The following is a 20,303-nucleotide window of genomic DNA, read 5'->3' on the forward strand; positions in this document are numbered from 1 at the left end:
TTTTTCGTCCCCGAGGGGAGAAATATAATGGCTTCTCCAGAGCCTTCAATTAATTTCGCACTGCCAGTTATTGTATTGACATTCATTCTTTCCCTTTTCAAATGAGAGAAATATTTTTCGTGTTTCAATATATTATGTATCGTTGCACTGTCAATGAAACACATATTTGCATCATTTTGATTGGCATCCATTTAACCAAAAATAAAATAGGCAAGAGCCTCGTGCTGATAATGTGTTATATAATATATAATAATATAATAATAGTAAGTGTATAAATGAGTATATATGTAAGGATGTGAATATAATATATTATATTTATTGTTAGTGGATATATAATATATATATATGTGAATGTATGTATTAAGTATATAATATTTAAAGATATGTATAAATATATAGAGAGAGGGAGTGGGGGAGAGGCAGTGGGAATCAAATGTAATGTGATTCGAATTATCATTTTACTTTAACCCTGTATACATATATATAGGGGTAATGAACCTGCTACAAAACATCCACAATATACCAATGTCGATAAATCGTGTATGCGTACAAGATGATACGTGTACATAACAAAATTTTTTATGTGATATTTAATTTAACAACATAATATTTTATTTATTTATTTTTATCTTATATCATTTGAGTTTATTCTAAGTTATAATTGTTACGTTCAAAAAATAATAATAATAATAATAATAATAATAATAATAATAATAATAATAATAATAAGGATATCAGGATCTTAAAGGAAGTTAGACAAGAAGTCGTGTGGAAAAGGAGAAAAATTTGCGCTCAGGTCGGTTGGTCCTCGGTCGGTTCGTCTGATCGGTTGGTCCTTGGTCGGATCGGCAGGTCGGAAGGTCTGTGGTCGGATAGGCAGGTCGGTTGGTCCTCGGTCGGTTGGTCCGGTCGGTTGGTTCGCAGGTCGGATAGTCTGCGAGTCGGACGGTACGCAGGTCGGAAGGTCCGCAGGTCGGATAGTCTGCGAGTTGGACGGTCTACAGGTCGGACGGTCCGCAAGTCGGAAGGTCCGCAAGTCGGATAGTCAGCAGGTCGGATCAATAAGTCGGATGGTTTGCAGTCGGTTGGTTCGCAGTCGGTTAGTCCGCCATCGGTTGAGTCGGACAATACGGAGTTTGGACCAAGCGAAAGTCTGTTAATTAGTCGCCTAATTGAGTAAACAGTAGTTCAGTCGCTTGATGGGGCGATCAAGGAGTCGTTTGGTCTAGCGACCAGTTGGTCTCTGGAATGGTCGGTCAGCCAGTTGAGTTTTGGAACTGGTGGAAGCGTTTGGCGAGACGGTGTAAGACACGTGTCAGTGAAGGAGGAATTAGTGGGCGGTTGCTGTAACCAACCAGGCGACGGTTCTGAAACGTTTTCTTGAATGAATATTTAAGGATGCAGAGTTTTTTCTCTTCAATCATCTTCAATCGACATCAAATTCAAGAGAATTGCTTTTGGGGATCACCACTTTATTTTTTAGTCTTTAGTTTTATTTTTCCTAGTTTATTTATGTATTCTACAGTGTTTAGAAATTCCTAATCTCAGACACTAAATATATCAAATTCGAAGATAATTTCCTATTTTCGGATTTTACTATACATCAACAATAATATAAGATTTGAATTATAAGGTATTTTGAATTTTTTTTATTTTTTTATTTTTTTGATTTGGTGAAATAATTGATTGGTTATTATAGATATAAACATATGTATGCCAATATATCTTTGTATTCATTCATTACTAGCGGAAAGCTCATGCACGGTGTAATCAACAAAAAAATTTACAATGTATATGAACTTTTGTCATTTATTTTAAAATACATTATTTCAAATTTTTTATGAATTTTATGTTTTATTTTCAAATATTTTAATAGTTTCATAATTTTAAGAATAAAACTTTCTTATAAAAAAAAATGATTATTAAAAAATAACAATGACTAAAATTTTTAATGAACACAAATAAAATAATCTATTCAAATTTATAAGAATAATGTTAAAACTACATTATCATAAAATTAAACAAACATGAATTAAATAAAATATGAAATAGCAACATCTTCAACCATATATTTTTCAAATATATTAACACAAACTTATTTTTATAAAATTAAAATAAATATCTAAAAACATTAATATGCATCAAATTAAATAAATAAGTTGTTTCTAAAATATTAATAAATATACATGAAATATTAATAATAATTAAAAACATATACACAATACATATTTTTATAAATCCTAATATTATTTTGTTGAATGGAATTCAAAATAAAAAAAAAAAAGAAAAAAAGAAAAAAAAAGATTTGATTGAATATACTATTATATTACTTACACTTACATATATAATACTTTTACTTATTAAATAACAAACAATATTTAATTTTATGATAATAAATTTATAAATAAAAATTAATAATAAATTATTAAATTTTATTGTGACTTTTTCTACAATATATATAAGTACAAAATAAAAAAAAATTAGAATACAATTACATTACATACAAAAAAATAAAAAGATTAAAGATACAATTACATTAAATACAAACTTTTTATATATGGTAAAATAAATATATTGTATAGGTATGAAACAAACAATTTTTAAAATATATATGCAATAATTATTATAAATAACTTAGAATTGTAATACCCAATCAAATATCAAAATCAATCAAAATAAAAAATATATATATATATACACAAAACTGTTTAAAATTTAAACTTTACATTCAGTGGGATTTCTAACTGCAGCCTGCAGAAATTCGGCAGTGACGGCGACTTTTAACGACTACAATAGAGACATTAAAACTAAAGAGAGATTGAAGCTTAAAGAAATGAATGAAATTTTTTTAATTGCATACATGTATATATAAGAAAGAAAGGGAAAGATAAACGTTGCATTGTAAAAGTAAAAAATTGGGTGGAGCACAAAGAGACGCATGAAAAACTGCAACAGTCACAATTACTTTAATTATTACTTTTAAATATAAAAATATATGTATAAAAAATAAAATACAAATTTTATATATTTATAAATATATATACTTACACTTCAGTAATAGTTATTACTATTGTTTAATTACGTTAAAAAAATTATTTACACTTCAGTAATAGTTATTACTATTGTTTAATTACGCTACAAAAATTATAGTATCCTTTAATATATACAAATAAAAATAAATAAATAAATAAATATAAATACTAATTGTAATCGTAAATTAATATATGGAGTATATATCTTATATTTACATAATAATATAAATTTCTTAATATATATGTATTTAAATTGAACAATTTTTATGATTGTATTTAATAAAAATAACGTATAATTTCTTATTATTTAAATTACATAATATTTCTTATAAATTTGAATAGATTATTTTATTTGTGTTCATTAAAAATTTTAGTAATTGTTATATATTAATTATTATTTTTTTTATAAAAAAATTTTATTTTTAAAATTATGAAACTATTAAAATTTTTGAAAATAAAATATAAAATTCATAAAAATTTTGAATAGCATATTTTAAAATAAATGACAAAAGTTCATATACATTGCAAATTTTTTTCGTTGATTACACCGTGCGTAGCATGGGCTTTCGGCTAGTATATATATATTATATATATATATATCTATATTTGAACTCAATGTAGGACCCATCAGAATGAAAAACTTGAATTTCTAGCATTTTTGATTTTTTTTTAAAAAAAATTTGATTGGTTAAAATATTTAATTGACTGTTCTGTTTAATTTATAAGAGTTTTATTTTAATATTAATTATAAATAAAAAAAACTCTCTTTCCAAACCCTAATTTAAAAAACTCTTTTCCAAACCCTAATTTGTTCTCACAAGCCGCCGTCCCTTCCAAAACTCTCTCACAAACTCTAATTTGTTCTCACAACCGCCGTCCCTCCCAAAACTCTCTCCCAAACCCTAATTTGTTCTCACAACGGCTCGTCCCTCCTAAGATTTATTTACATATTATCTATTTGTTTTTTTCTAAAAAAAAATTATTTTTGATTCTCTCTTTTTTTTTTTTTTTTTTTTTTAATTTATTTTTAATTCTTTCCAACATATATTTGCAGATTCGCAAGCGCTCCACAGCCATCGATCCATATGCTGTACGGCCACTCCACCCCTCACGGTTTTGAAGCTCTATCGATGTTACTTGATGGAATTACGGGTAAATTTTTTTTTTCTTTTTTTAATCTTAATCTATTTTCACACGTATGAGAAAATTGAGTTTATACGAATTTTTTTTGTTCTTCTCATTCTTTGTTTTTAATATTTGTTTTTTGTTATTTTCTTTATTTCTTTCTTTTTTAATGTAGATCTATTTCCACATATGTAAAAAAAAATGAGTTTATACAATATTTGTTTGTTCTTCTCATTCTTTGTTTTTTTTTTATTTTTTTCTTTGAGCCTTTCTCTGGCGGTGCTAAAATGTGCAATTGCCCTTTTTGATCCAACCCTGTTGTGTTGTTGTGTTGTGCAGAACCGCAGAAGAATGGTGTCCCATTGTTCAATTGTGGATATACGGGAGAAAGGTATTTTTTTTAAAATATAAAATTATAATTACAATGTAATTAAAATAGATTGAGTATTAATTTTCTATATAGAAAAAAATTAATACCTAAATTATAATATTAACTTATATATTTTTATATAATTAAATATGTTTATGTTATATAATTTGATTCTAATAATTATATTATCTATTTTATTATAAATATTTTAATATAGATACAAAAGAGTAAGTAAATTAAATTATATATTAATTAAGCAATACATTATAAATAAAAATAAAAATAAAAATAAAAATAATGATACGTTGTTAAAGAAATTATAGATTTTTTCATAATTATTATTTTTTTCCGAAAAATTGAACACTTTATTTTTATTTTTGAAAATACAAGTTTTATATTGAAGATGCAAAAGTTTTTTCTTTTTTAATAATAATTATTTATTAAAAAATTCTAATAATTAATTTTAATTCTAATTCATTTTAAAGTTGAGAAACTCTAATTCATTTTTATAATAATTTGATTCTAATAATTATATTACCTATTTTGTTATAAATATTTTAATATAGATACAAAAGAGTAAATAAATTAAATTATGTATTAATTAAACAATACATTATAAATATAAATAAAAATAATGATAAATTGTTAAAGAAGATATAGGTTTTTCTATAATCATTACTTTTTCTGAAAAGTTGAACAAATTATTTTTATTTTTAAAAATACAAGTCTCATGTTGAAGATGTAGATGTTTTTTTATATAATAATTATTTTTTATAATTTTTTAAATACAATGAGTTGTAGAGTTTTTCTTTGCATTCAATATTATTTAAACATCTTATTTTAACTTTTCACTTTTATTTTTGCCTTTATCTTCTATGCTTCTTTCTGCATTATTTTCTTTCTATTAAAAAATCTCTAATTCTCACATACTTTTCTACCTGTCACTATGTCATACAATCATATCATATATATACATCTATATTTGAGCTCATTGTGGACGCCACCAGTGTAAAAGCAAGAATTTCTAGCTATTTTAAATTTATTTTTTTTAATTTTCATTGGTTGTTGAATTTGATTGACTATTAAAAAAATATGGACCCACATCTTTATTCTTTTAGTTTATTTAATTAATTTTTTTATTAATTTTATTCTAATAATCTTTTACATGTCTCTCTATATAATATTATATAATTTTAATACAAACAAAAAATTAATTAATTATAGTATATTTGTAATTATTATGCTTTAATTGAAAGAATATGTGTTCACTAATGTAACAATATTTTAAATATATATGTGATTTTGTGTGTTTTTATTTTATTTTATTGGATTATACATACAATTTTAATTTTTAATTTGCTTATTTAATTTTATTACATAATAAAATAATTAATTATAATGAATATTTATAAATTAGAATTCAAATATAACTTAAATATTCTTTTAATTAATGGCTATATACATAATTTTTTTTTTTCATTTTAATAATTATATAATTTTTAATTATTTTATAAAACGAATTTATCAATATCTTTATATATTTGTATAAGTGCTAACAATAGTATTTATACGATTTTATCATTTGTGATATATATTTATATTTATAAAAATATAATTTAAATAATTCTATTAATGGTTATATAATTTTTTTTATTTTTAAATTATTTTTTGTGTTCTATATATTATTTTAAAAAAATAAAATTGAAAAAAAAAATATAAAACATGCCAAACTGTTATTTATATAAATACATCATTTTGTTTCATTTTAATAATCTTCTATATATTATCTTTAAATAATATTTTAATATTAATAAATTAAATGGTTGCTATATTGGAGTTTTCAATGCTTTTTTTGGAAATGAAAAAAGAAATTGTTTTGGTATATTAAAGGTTTGTACTGGCATTTTAATAATTACAATTCTCTTGATAATTTAAACGTTTATGTAGAATAATTATGAAAATATAATATATTTAAAATTTCCAACTCCTATAAATTTCATACATATGGAAAATTTTCATTTGAGCATTTATCTATTTTATTTTTTTCTTATCCTCAATCTAATTCTATTTTTTTTAACCATAACTATTATATCCGTCCTCTGCCTCACATTTCGTCAAAAAAACTTGCAGTGACGTCCGCAATTCTGATGTCCAACTTTGCAGTGACTAGCGGCGGTAGCTTCCTCATGTAGCAGTCAATCTGAACAATGGCAATGGTCAAAGGAGTCCATGGTTCCCCGAACGGGCTTAAACATTTTTTTCTCTTTGCTGCGTTCGAAGCTGAAGATGTATGTCGTTGAAGATGACAGTGAAGTCTATGTGATAACGCTAGAGTTAATGACCGAAGTTTTTGTTTTTTTGTGGTTTAATATTCGTTAAAATTGGGACAAGTTGATCTGTTTCAGCTTCTAACCAATACTTCAGAATTCCACTTTGTTTTGTTTAAAATTTGTTGAAGTGTAGTTAGGATGTGTTGTTTATTGACGAATATGTTCTTTTAATTGGTGGTTGTATATTTATGTGCTAATATATTTTCTTAATGTGTATATATATTTGTTTGAATATATTAAATGTAAATATTTAACTTTTATCTATTATTATTATTATTATTATTATTATTATTATGGAGTAAGTAATCTATTTATTTTTATTTATTCTTATGTATAATATATTCAAAATTTTAGTTAATAGTATAATTTTTTTTGAAAAAATCATTTCTATTATTCAATTATACATAATATTTTCAATCTTTATAATTGTTGCAATTATTTATGCAGTGTTTTTTTTACTATTTTATACATATAGTATATATATGTCATACATATACATATAATATATGACTAATTAGTTTATATATTTAAATTTAATTGATCAAGATATATTAAATTTGAAAATATTTTTAAAGATTAAAAAGTAGGATATAATAAAAATATATGTAGTATTTTAATATATTATTGTGAAGTATTTAATATGTATTATCAATATTTTTAATATATATATTTATTTATTTGCTAATGTATAAGAAAATTTTTAACTAAAAAAATAATATATTTGTAATTTAATTAAAAGTTACAGGTATTTTGATATTAATATATAATTTTTTTTTATAAAATAGAAAAGAGAGACACATCAAAATTTTTTAAAAAATACTTTGAATTAAAATATACAAAATATATAATAATAAATTATAATTTTTTTTTTCGTTAATGACACCGTGCGTAGCACGGGCTTCCTGCTGGTATATATATTTGAGCTCATTGTGGCCCCCACTGCAATGTAAAGCATGAATTTATAAGGGTTTTGAATTTCTTTAAAAATAATTTGATTAAGTGAAAGATTTGATTGGCTATGAATTTTCAACAATTTTAATTTTGTTTTTTTTTTAAAAAAAAATTCATTGGTTATTGAATTTGATTGGCTATTACATAAATGTGAGCCAATATATTTTTTTATTTTATGTCATATATCATATGTGTACATAATTTATATATATTTTTCTAATAAGAAGAGTATAATATCAATTTCTAATGAATTTTTATATGTATATATATATATTAAATATGGTATAATTTAAATATTAAATTTACTTTTTTTAATAATTATTTATTTCTATTGCTTATTTGATAGAATCGTTTTATATACTTAAATATTTGTAAATTTTACAAAAAATTTTATTTTTGATAATTTGATTTTTGTTATTAATTGATCATTCATATATTTTAAGACATTAATATTTCTCATGATATGTATTTATTGTTTTAATTAATATTATTGGCCCAAGTAAGAATTTTAATAGTTTTATTTCTTTTTTTTGTTAAAAAAATATTGATTAGTTATAAAAGATCGTAAATAAAAATATTTTTTTTTATTTATGTGCAAAAATATTTTTATTTTATGTATATTACTATTATTTATATAATATTTTATATTTATCTTGGACAAACATTATGTATAATTAAAAATATATAAAATGAATTATGTACTATTAAACTAAAATTTTTGAATATATTTATTTTGTATTTTTTGATATTCTAATTTTAATTATTTTGTACTTATCTTATATAAAATTTATAAATACTAAAATTTGTCATTCTATTTTTCTTTGTCTAATTTTTTTCTAATATACAAGAGAAATTAGTGACAATAATTTAAATTATAAAAAAATATTAATATTTTTTTTTATTTGTTGGTATTCATATTTATCTAATATTATATATAATTCACAATTAGACATAATGAATAATAAACTATTATTAATATAATTTATATTAAAAAAGTTTATGCATGATTATTCAAAATAGGGTGGGATTTACCTTTAAAAAAACTTGAATTTTTAGATATTTTATTTTATTTTAATAGGATATGTTTGATTTGTTATTTTAAAATAATCATACATAATAATTATGATATATATCTTCAATCCTTTGTTAGAATGAGATATGAATCATATATATATTTAATTTTTTTATTGTAAAAGAACTTAGAATAAAATCGTATGATATTTTTTTTCTTTTAATTGTTTAATTTATATTTCTTTAATTTTTATAATTATTTTAGTTTTTAATATACTCATGTTAAAATATTAAAAAATATATTTTTTATTTTAGTATAGTATTATTTATATCTAAAAAATAAGTATCATATACATTAAATTAATTTTAAATTTAATTGTAAAATAAAAATTAAATTAATAGTATTAAATACATATAAAATCCAACGATAACATTAATTATATCAATTTTATACATTAAAATTGAAATATTAATATAATATATTAATCACGTTAATGACATTTATATTTATATTTTAAAAATAATTAAATTATAATAAAATATTAACAATACATAATTATTTATAAATCAAAATTTTACACATTCAATTAAATGATATTTAAAAATATAAATTTATAATAAAATGAAATAAAGGTAAAATAATTAATGATTAACAATAATAATCATAGTGTGGAAAACAAAGAGTTTTTGTATTTATTATTTTTAATTATGATAATGGAGGAATCGAATAGTCCTTTTTCACCCTACTTTGTCCTCCAAATATGGCTATATATATATATATATATGTATGTATGTGTACACAATAGTTGATCAATTTTAGCATTTTCATCAATACCGTGCCTCTCCTTGCAATGACATATTCGTCATGCTGTCTGATTTTTAAATTTGGTGTAACCATCGAAGTACTTTCCGGTGAAGTTTGTGATCGAATAGTTGTGTTTGATGTGAGCGTCTGCAGTGGACTGATGCCGGCTTTATTTGCTGCGTGTGTTTTGTTGAGAATCAGTGGATGATGGTGGATGATGATGATGTTTTTAGTTCGAACTTGCAGAAGATCCTGCAGCAACAGCAGTTCAAATCAGAAGAAGTGTTAAAATTATTGTTATGAATGCAGTGGAGATTTTGTTTGTTTTTCCTTTGTTTTTTAAGTAGTAAAATGAATAATTTGTTTTGTAGAGTAATGTTGGATTATATATGTTTTTTATTTTTTAATATATCGGTAGATATTTAGTGATAGAAATTAATTTGATGTAAAACAAGAGAAAATATGATTGAAATATGACGGTTATGTAGAGTTTGGATATATTTTTTATTAATTAATTTTTAATATATTTGTATTTAAAAATGATAAAATAAATTTAAAATAAATGCATAATAATATCTAAAGGTAAATGCATATAATTTATTAATTTAAAAAATTATTATGCAACCACATATATATGTTTAAAAAAAAGTGATGTGTATATATTTATTTCTTTGTTTTTGTATATGAATTTTAATAATGATAACCTTATGTTTTATATTTATTTTAGAATTATAATATATATTGATAAATAACTTTTATATATAATTATGATTATAAAGAAGATATAAAAATAATTATATTAATTTTTTAAAATGTAATTTATTTTGCATTTAAAATTACTTTAAATAATACTATTACTGTGTATTATAATAAATTTAATTAACAAATAAAAATAAAATGCTATAAAATTAAATATTTATGAAAATAGTATAATTCATTGATATTATTTTATTTTTTTTATATTGATTAAAAATATATGTAATAGATAAAGAAATTACTATAAAACATAAAATAAAATATAAAAAAAAATGATTATAAGTATATATACACGATGAAAAGAAACGGCGCATGCAAGTGCTGTACAAGTATACAAATGAAAGATGGCGAAAGAAGGACAATTGTAGTGGTGTGTCAGGTAGAATCAGCATCCGGACGCCACATACATTCTTATGTGTAACTCACATGCACCACCACCCCCGCCACGTGTGCCCCCCCGCCCCCCTACATAACCCCCCCTTCCACTCCCACCCCATCCTCAGCTCACCAAACATGGCCGCTCATCACCAGCGTCTCATCATCTGCATTGCCCTCTGCATTGCCCTCGCCCACGCGCAGCTCCCCCTCGGCCACCACCAGCAACAGCACCGCCTCCGCTCCCAGACCTCCTGCCGCATCGAGCAGCTCCGCGCCCGGCGACCCACCTTCAGCTTCCAGTCGGAGGCGGGCCTCACCGAGTACTGGGACGCCAACGCCGCCGAGTTCCAGTGCGCCGGCGCCGAGTTCGCCCGCCACCTCATTCACCCCAAAGCCCTCCTCCTGCCTTACTACACCAACGCCCCTCACCTCCTCTACGTCGTCAAAGGCACTTCCGATCATTCCTATCATATCATATATAATTGATCTAAAAACCTGAATTGAATTATTTTTGGGTGTTCAGGGAGCAGTGGAATTCTGGGGACTGCCTTCCCGGGCTGCGCCGAGACCTACGAATTCGAGCCTGACCAGGACCAGCAGCGCTCCAAAGAGGGCAGCAAGAGCTTCCATGACCGCCACCAGAAGCTCCGCCGCTTCCGCCGTGGAGACGTCCTCGCATTGCAGCAGGGCATCGCTCACTGGATTTACAACGACGGCGACACCCCCCTCGTCATCGTATCCCTCCTCGATGTCGCCAATGAAAACAATCAGCTCGATTTCAAATTCAGAGTAATTAATTGAACATCCATAATCGATGAAATTAATCAATTAATCAATCAATCAAAAGTTACTCTTTGTCTTCAGAAATTCTTCCTTGCCGGAAATCCGCAAGCAGTCCAAACCCAAGGCCTACGCCGCCGGGAAGCCAGGGAGAGCAGAAAAGGCGGGGAAGAGGAGGAGGAGAAGCGCAATATCTTCACCGGATTCGACGAGGAGCTCTTGGCTGAGATCTTCAATCTCGAGCCAGAGGTAATTAGGAAATTACAGGGCAACGACGATAACCGAGGCACCATTGTTAAAGCCGAAAACCTCCGGCTGGTCTTCCCGGAGTGGGGGGAAGAAGAGCAGGAGCGCCGCCGGGACACCAACGGATTGGAGGAGACATTCTGCGCCGCCAAGCTCCGGCAGAACATCGACCACCCCTCCGTCGCCGACGTCTACAACCCCCGCGGCGGCCGCATCAGGTCCCTCAATAGCCACGATCTCCCCATCCTCAGCTCCCTCCGCCTCAGCGCCGAGCGCGGAATTCTCTACAAGGTAATTCAATTTCCAGAATCGAATCAAATCAATCGATCGATTTGATCAATTTTATATATCCATGGACGCGAATTGCAGAATGCTCTGGTTTCCCCACACTACACCACCAACGCCCACAGCGTGATCTACGCGACGCGCGGCGGCGCGAGGATTCAGGTGGTCGGGAACGAAGGCAATCCGGTGTTCGACGGCGAGGTCTCCGAAGGCGAACTGCTGATTGTGCCGCAGAATTTCGTGGTGATAAAGAAAGCAGGCGAGGAGGGATTCGAGTACATAGCCTTTAAGACGAACGACAACGCGATGAAGAGCCACCTGGCGGGGCGGCTGTCGGCCATTAGAGCCATGCCGGAGGATGTGCTGGTGAACTCGTACGGAATATCGAAGGAGCAGGCGAAGGAGCTTAAATACAACAGAGAAGAAGCGGCGGTGTTCAGCCCGGGATCCGTCTCTGGAAGACATGCTTGAATGAGTAGTCCGTTGAGTTAGGGTTTTGTAATTTAAGGGCGCGTTTGGAAGAATAATAATAATAATAATAATAATAAGATCTCGTTGAGGATGGTCTTGTAGAGATTAATAATATATAATAAATGATAAAATCTCGTTAGTATGTTTTTTTATTTCTTTCATAATAAGATGGTTAGATTTTGTAAAATTAATTACTGGTTTTTCCTTTTAAATGATTATGGAGTACAATATTTTTTTAAAAATAAAATGTAAAACTATAATAAAGTGGGATCAGATACTAAGCATGAATGCTGAAAAATATGAAATTTAATTATTTTATTTTATATAATTAAATTTTATTATTATTATAATCATATAAATTAATTTTAATTAAAAATTATTATTATTATTATAATAATGGAAATTAATTTTAAGGAGCTTCGCGGATCTCCTCCGAACTACAATTAAGTTTAGCTAAAAGAATTTGGGATTGGATTTGTTCTCCATAGGTATAATTTATGCTTCTGCCTTTTTATTTACCTTTTGTCTACTTAGTAATTTTATATTTATATTCTTAATATTATAAATATTTTTATATTTATGTAAAGTTTATTTAACAAGTTTATATTTTATTTTTTTATATTTATATAAAGTTTATGTAAAGGGTTTATATTTTATTTTTGTGTTATTAAATATTTTTACGTAATTGACATTATATTTTTATTGTAACACGTTAATATTATATTCTAATATAGTAATTAATATTTAAAAATTAAAATGATTTGTATCATATATTTTATTTTGATATAATAATTAAACCTAATAGACGGGTTTGAATTATGTATTTTTCTTATATTTTATATTACATAATAAGAATATATTAATAAACAAACAACTAAATTATTATTGAAAAATTAAAAATTATTATTATAAAAAACATATTTTATTTTTCGTACACTCAAAAAATAATAATAATTTTATTTTGGATTGTATAATTATAAAATAATTATTTTAATAATATTTTATTTTTTTTTTAAAAATAATAAAGATAAAATTGTCGGTATATTACACTTTTAACTGTTAATTATAATTAAACTATAATTATTTTTTAAGTGGCCAAAATAAATATAAATTTAAGTTAGCCTGAGGGAACAGTAAATACAAAAATTTTGTATAAAGACAGCATAAACAAATGAACATATTTTTACATCAATTAACATTTAAAATTTGATAGACCAAATCCACATACACCGGTCTAGGTCTAGTCTATCGAATATAATTTAACCGAAACTACTATCAAATGTAGCTTAACAAAACCTACGAAAATATATGCATGATCAATATATATATATATATATATATGCTTAGATACTCTTGAAACAGTTATTTGTCATTTTCTTGCAAATCATGTACACATAAACAATTCAAAATTCATTATATATATAGATAAAGTACTATTAATTAAATTTCACGTGTCGTATTAAGTAGTTTACGAATTGATAATCAAACCGGAACATAAATCTTAAGCAAGTATGAATTGAAAAAAAACATTCCATATAATTTGTCCGTCTATTTATTGTTTGTGTCCAAGTATACGACAGAACCTTACTTATATATTTTATATTTGTTTTTATTAATTTAGAATGAAATAGAAACATACATATGTGTAAAGAATATAATACATGTATGTTGTTGTCATATCGTAAATCAAAGGTGTGAATTCTTTTGGCATTTGCAATCTTTACTAATTCAGTCGTCTCAAATATCTTCGATATGATAAATTCTAATAACTTTTACGCTATAAGTTCATGCATGAATCTAAACCTACAAAATATAATATATGTATGTTGTTGTCATATCGTAAATCAAAGATTTAAATTATTTTGGCATTTGCAATATTTACTGTTGGCCCCGAAAAACGATTAACTCACGCACAACAACAACAAACTTAAAAGTCAACACAGAAAAATTCATCAGTACAGACTGGTTGTTCGTTGGACGATTGATCTGCGAATGCATGTACCGGTGACGAAGAGCAATAGAAACATAACGAAATAATAACCCAGTTCAGTTGCACCAGCCTACATCTGGGGGGTTCCAACCCAGGCGAAACTCACTACTGAAACCATTGAAGCACATGATATGTTGATACAATCGAGCTACACACTCAAGAAATCTATCTACCCATTTTTTGATGATTTTTCGTACTCAACCTATCCCCCAAAACCCCTCACCTTCAATGTTTTATTCTTCTCACTCCATTCTATCGTAGAAACTCCATAATGTTCCCTTAACAATCTGATTTGCTCAACTACCAAATTGGTTACAACAAACTTAGATTCCTTGCTTCAATGATGCTTCATCAATCTGTTACACGTCTCGATTTTGGGTCTACCATCACCACAAACAGGCTTTTGGAGAAATAACAATGTGAGTCTTAATAAACTTTGGGCTCAGGTAGCAAAGGCCCAATCTCCTGCTGCAGCCCATTCAATGTCCAGACAACCTGCAAATATCAACCAAAATCAAATAGAAAAAATAACTAGCAACATTTAGTAATTCAGTGGTCTTAAATATCTTCGATCCGATAAATTCTAATAACTTTTACGCTATAAGATCATGCATGAATCTAAACCTACAAAATATTAAATGATGTGAAATATATCATAAAATAATAAAATATAGTTTTCTAACTAGATACACAAATTGTGTTCGATGTGTTGTCATTGATATACAATTTTGTAAAATGATGTGTGTAGACAGCTAGATCTATTAAAAAATATTAACATTTTGCTAATGCTATAGGATGATATGATAATATTTAACGTGATAATATTTTGTTGGAAACATAAATATATAATTTTATAGAACACTACATCCAATAAAGTCGTGCATTTGTTTATCATTATTTTCTACTTATTTCCATTTATAATAGTCAATCTTCTTTAAGAATTACATATACTTGCTACCAAACTTACTATTGTAAAATACATAATTAGTTTTATATTAGATTGTATATGAATATTAAGAATAGAAAGATAGTATAATGAAAAAACTATGATATTACTTTTTTATCTAAAAGTATAAGATCGTGTGTATGTGTCCATTTTTATACACACGTGAACTATATGGGCAACTATCCCAAAAACATCCGCATGCATTTTAAATAAATGTAAATATCATTTATGAAGATCAAATATTTAATATATATTAAAAATAACATATACCAATTAACTGATTGTCCATATCTATATATGATCTCATATACTTCAATGAGACGATGTTCGCAAAGTGATTTGGTAATCTATCATTTTCATTCCTTATTTGCCCAATCATCGTATCTTGGTGCAGCAGTAATTGAAATGGATGAAGCACTACATTGTATATTCTACCAGTGATAATTACATTCCTATGTTGATAACGTATATATTTCCTTCATTGAAATTTGGAAGTATAGAATGTATGTCCGATTGGTGTACCACGCTTTGAATTATATATCACTGAAAAATATATAAATTAATGTCAACTTATTATGATAATATAAAAGTTCTATAAATAGTATGTAATATTTAACTTAAAATGTCAAACGCGGCTAAATTGAATACTTACTCTATGTAAATGAACAATTGTTTCAAAATTCTAGTTTTTTTATTTTGTATTCTACTTGTTTACTAATTTAATCAATTTTGCTTTAATGGTTATATTTTGGCTTTACGGAGCCGAAGTTGCAAGGGTTGAAGACTCTTGTCTATATCACCTATAAATTTACACGTTGATAGTAGACATATGACAATAATATTATATATATAATTATATGCTAGCACATTGTACTAATGAATAATTATAAAATAATAATATACAACCAATTTAATTAAAAAGAGAATAAATAATCATTTGAAATATAATTTTGTGAAATTGTAGTATAAAATAATTTTTACATTTTTATAACAGAATGTACTTCAAGATATACTATAATTTTTGTGGTATTTTCTGGAGTGTCACTTGTATTATGAATGAGAATCTTCAACCATTCTGGATGTGTAACCATGGATCGTGCAACATTGACCGTTCTATAGCAAAATATAAGATCCGAAAGTACAATTAGAATTTTTCAAATGTTTGACCTTGACTTTTTTTTCATAGTCATTGCAAATGCCAGCTTCACTGGAAATTGTCTTCTTTTCATCTGAATAAATGTTTAGCTTGCACTTTGTGAAAATACGATAGGTGATAGTAGCGTGGTTCTCCTACATGTGAACCAATTCACGCTGATAAAATCTTGTTGCCTAATCTGGTTATTATAAGTCAAATTCCATTGCAAAGACCTAATGATTGATTGATATTTCAAAGAAGATCACCGGCTCGCCTTCTTTCATATTTAAACAATGACATGAAATTTGGAAATATTTATAATATTCAATAATTCCATAGGATGTAGATTCTCATTTGTATGATTTGGCTCGCCAGGAATTATGATATCGGCAATGTAGTATTTTCGTTGTTCACCTGGCAACATAGATAACATCATAGAGTTGATTCGATCTACATCTCTATTCTTTGGTGCTAAGATTGCTTTTTCTTTAGGTAAGTAACTTATGTGTATCGTTTTTTAAGCTCTGGATATGTCACTTATTAAAGACTGTATATTATTTGTATTTCTATCTATAAATATCTTAAAGGAATCTTAATCCAATCGGATTTAGTATCATCGTCAAAATGCAAGAACTTTGTTTTTCCTCTCCAACTTTATTTATCCATTATGCAAAACTGCGAAGCTCTCAGAGTGACTGCCTTGTACCTTCAATAACTTTAACCTTATATTTTTTCTTAAATGTATTATTTTCCATTTGTTCCAAAGAGGAGAATTTGGCAAGGATATGACAACAATCGCCTCACGTATTTTTGTAGCTACGACAAATAGTATTTTCCTAAAATCACCGCCTAAGATGCATAACTTGCCACCAAAAGGTTTATCACAGGCATGATTCAATGAAATTTTTAGTATCTTGCAATGTCCTTTTTGCCCCTACAAAAGCATGACGATGTGTTTCGAAATTCTCAACAAAGTTTTTTAATTAGCTTTTCCATATTTGAATTCAAACTAATAGAGCAATGTGACACTTCATGTAACTCAAATGGTATCTTAAAACATGAGTGTGTTGTCCGAACCCCTGGTAGCAATAAATCTTCTATTCCAAAAGAAGCTACTGAAAGAACGTTCTTGCGCTCAAACGAGAATTTTGCGATTAATATTTTTCACTAATATGTTTTTCATGTTCCTTCACCACCATTGATGAAAAAAAAATCCACCACAATTCTTTTCATGGACACTCATTATGGCATTATATATGTGTCATTGATCACTATTCATTCCATTGAATAATGAATGAAATGCCCTATATTCTTCTTGTTCATTATAGTCGAGTTCTTCACGTATCAGTTTGTTTTAGGGGACCACATATGATTCATTTGTTGACAATGACATCAGAGAAAATTCTTTAAGAGTTTTATTGTTTTTCATTAGTATCATCTTAATTTAAAATAAACACCAATTTTTTGAATTGCTTAAGAGAAAGTAACGTTAGTCCGCAATCACTCGTACATTTTTAGTGTTTTTTCCATAGATGAATATGATTTATAAGTTCAAAAAATCATTAGCGTAGTTGCAAATATATTGTGCAATGTTGATTATGAAGCCAAATCATAAATTCAGTTAATGCCTTATGATACTCATTGTCGTAATCAAGTAAGTCAAACACTACACATGCCTCTTTGAATGCTGCATATGTATTTCCATTAAAGCTATGAATGTCTTCATAGTTTTCAGCTCCACGGATTATGTAGAGTGATTGAAGAGTTTTGGAGAGATTTAAAATATCTTTTAAGATACAAAAACATAATATATATAATAAAAATAGTGTCATGCATGTTCGTGTAGTAACTCAAAAAAATTCGTCACAATAAAAATCTTTTTAACTGGTGAGTGTCCAGGTCGAACTCAAGGAATATGCGAATATCCTATATTTAATTAGAAAAAGTGCAATGAGTTAATGCAATCAAAGAAACTGAAAAGATAAATTGCAGAAATTAAATCTAACTAAAAAATGATAAAATATACGTATCTCAAAAAGGATGAAGCGAGGTGTTTGTGTCTAACTTTTGCGTTCCTTAATGGCTAGATTTCCATGGATGAAATGAGCGGGATGACGATTGCGTGATAGCGAAAATATATGTATAATTGCGGGGCGGCTCGAAGGAATGAACATGATCATATTTGCTCGCTTAAGCCGATTCTCGACTCAGTTGGTACTCGACCTTAGGGGATTTACAACGAGGCTTCAGCGACACCCGACGAAGAACATTATAAGCAAGAAACTCTATTGTCACTAGAAATTTCTATGACTCAATAGACCACCGCCTATGCCCCATTAACTATTCTTTCAACCGTTCTGCTAGTGACTCTACTCCTTTGATACCTCTCTTTAATCGGAATCGAATTCAGAACAACAACTAAGCAGGTCGACAAGGCTCCCACGTACTTAGCTACGTTGAACTATCCGAAATCTGTTTGTGACACGAAACAGGGCTGAAATAGTCGATTCTTCAATCGCCCTTCCGCAACCTTGTTGAAATCCAACTTGAACAATTCAAATCGAACATGGAATTTTTGGGTGAAGGTGAGGTGGAGAAATATGATAGAAATTTTACTAGCTAAAATAATATGCAAGAATTAAAAGAAAATGAGGAGAAAATCAGTTTCATCGCGATACACAACCGAAAATCTCGTATTATTAAACTAGATAAAAATATGGGAGAAAAGAAATAGAGAAAATGTAGTGTATGAAATGTATATTATTGTGTATATATAGTGTATATGGGTGTTATTAGAGGAGATATTTATTAGGGGGAAAGCTTCTAGAGGTTTCGCGATTACAACCGCCCATAAATAACTACTTTTAAAAAATAACTACTAATTACCTCTAAAAATAATCATAAGTAACTACCTCTAAAAATAGCAACTAATATAATTACTAATAAGTTACAAAAAACTACCTATTTTCTAGAAGGTTCTAGAATAAATATGACACAAGAATAGCCAAAAATTGGCTAAGTGATGATGCAAGAATTAAATATGACAGTTGGGAGAGTGCAAGAATAAATGCAGGAGTTGAGGGAGATTAGGCGGATTTAATGCAGGTGGCTAGAGTAAATGCACTGTTGACCCAGCAGAGATTTAACGCAGGTTGTTTTCCGCATAGCCGCCATCGCTCACTTTCATGCAGATATTTCCGCTCCACTCATATTTCCGTCTAGCCACCGCTCACTTTCCGCACCAGCTGCCGCTCACTTTCCTCACGGCTACCGCTTGAATTCCGCGTAGCCGTTGACTTTTGTTGACTTCGCGCTAGTGACTTTTTTTCGCTTTTTAAAGCAAATTTTGAACTCCCGAACCAGTTTTTAAACATTATTTCACCTGTACAATAAACACCTTATAAATATTTATTTAAATAAATAATAACTAAAATTAATTTAGCCAAAATTAAATACTTAAATAACACATAAATAATGCTTAAAATATAATTCAAGAAACACATCAATTAATTTAAATTATACACCAAAATAATTATAAATTACACTTAAAAACTAATAAATTAATATTATACACACAAAATGAAATAAATACAATTATTAGAGTAAATTAATATAAATAATACCAAAATTCGACATAAATAAATAAATAATTAAATAAATATAAGCTATAAAATATGACAAAATAAAGAGTT

At 27.4% G+C, this 20,303-nt stretch overlaps 1 protein-coding gene across 1 annotated transcript; it reads left to right on the forward strand.

The window, feature by feature from the left end:
• Window positions 1-10,868: 10,868 nt before the first annotated feature.
• Window positions 10,869-12,682, forward strand: LOC127250301 (11S globulin subunit beta-like). The gene is made up of 4 exons (XM_051273503.1): window positions 10,869-11,206; window positions 11,282-11,547; window positions 11,623-12,075; window positions 12,154-12,682. The coding sequence occupies exons 1-4, from the start codon at window positions 10,894-10,896 to the stop codon at window positions 12,538-12,540; spliced, it is 1,419 nt and encodes a 472-aa protein (XP_051129460.1). The 5' UTR covers window positions 10,869-10,893; the 3' UTR covers window positions 12,541-12,682.
• The last annotated feature ends 7,621 nt before the right edge of the window (window positions 12,683-20,303 follow it).

Source organism: Andrographis paniculata, unplaced genomic scaffold (genome assembly GCF_009805555.1).
Source record: "Andrographis paniculata isolate CXL003 unplaced genomic scaffold, ASM980555v1 Contig11END, whole genome shotgun sequence".
NCBI lineage: Eukaryota > Viridiplantae > Streptophyta > Magnoliopsida > Lamiales > Acanthaceae > Andrographis > Andrographis paniculata.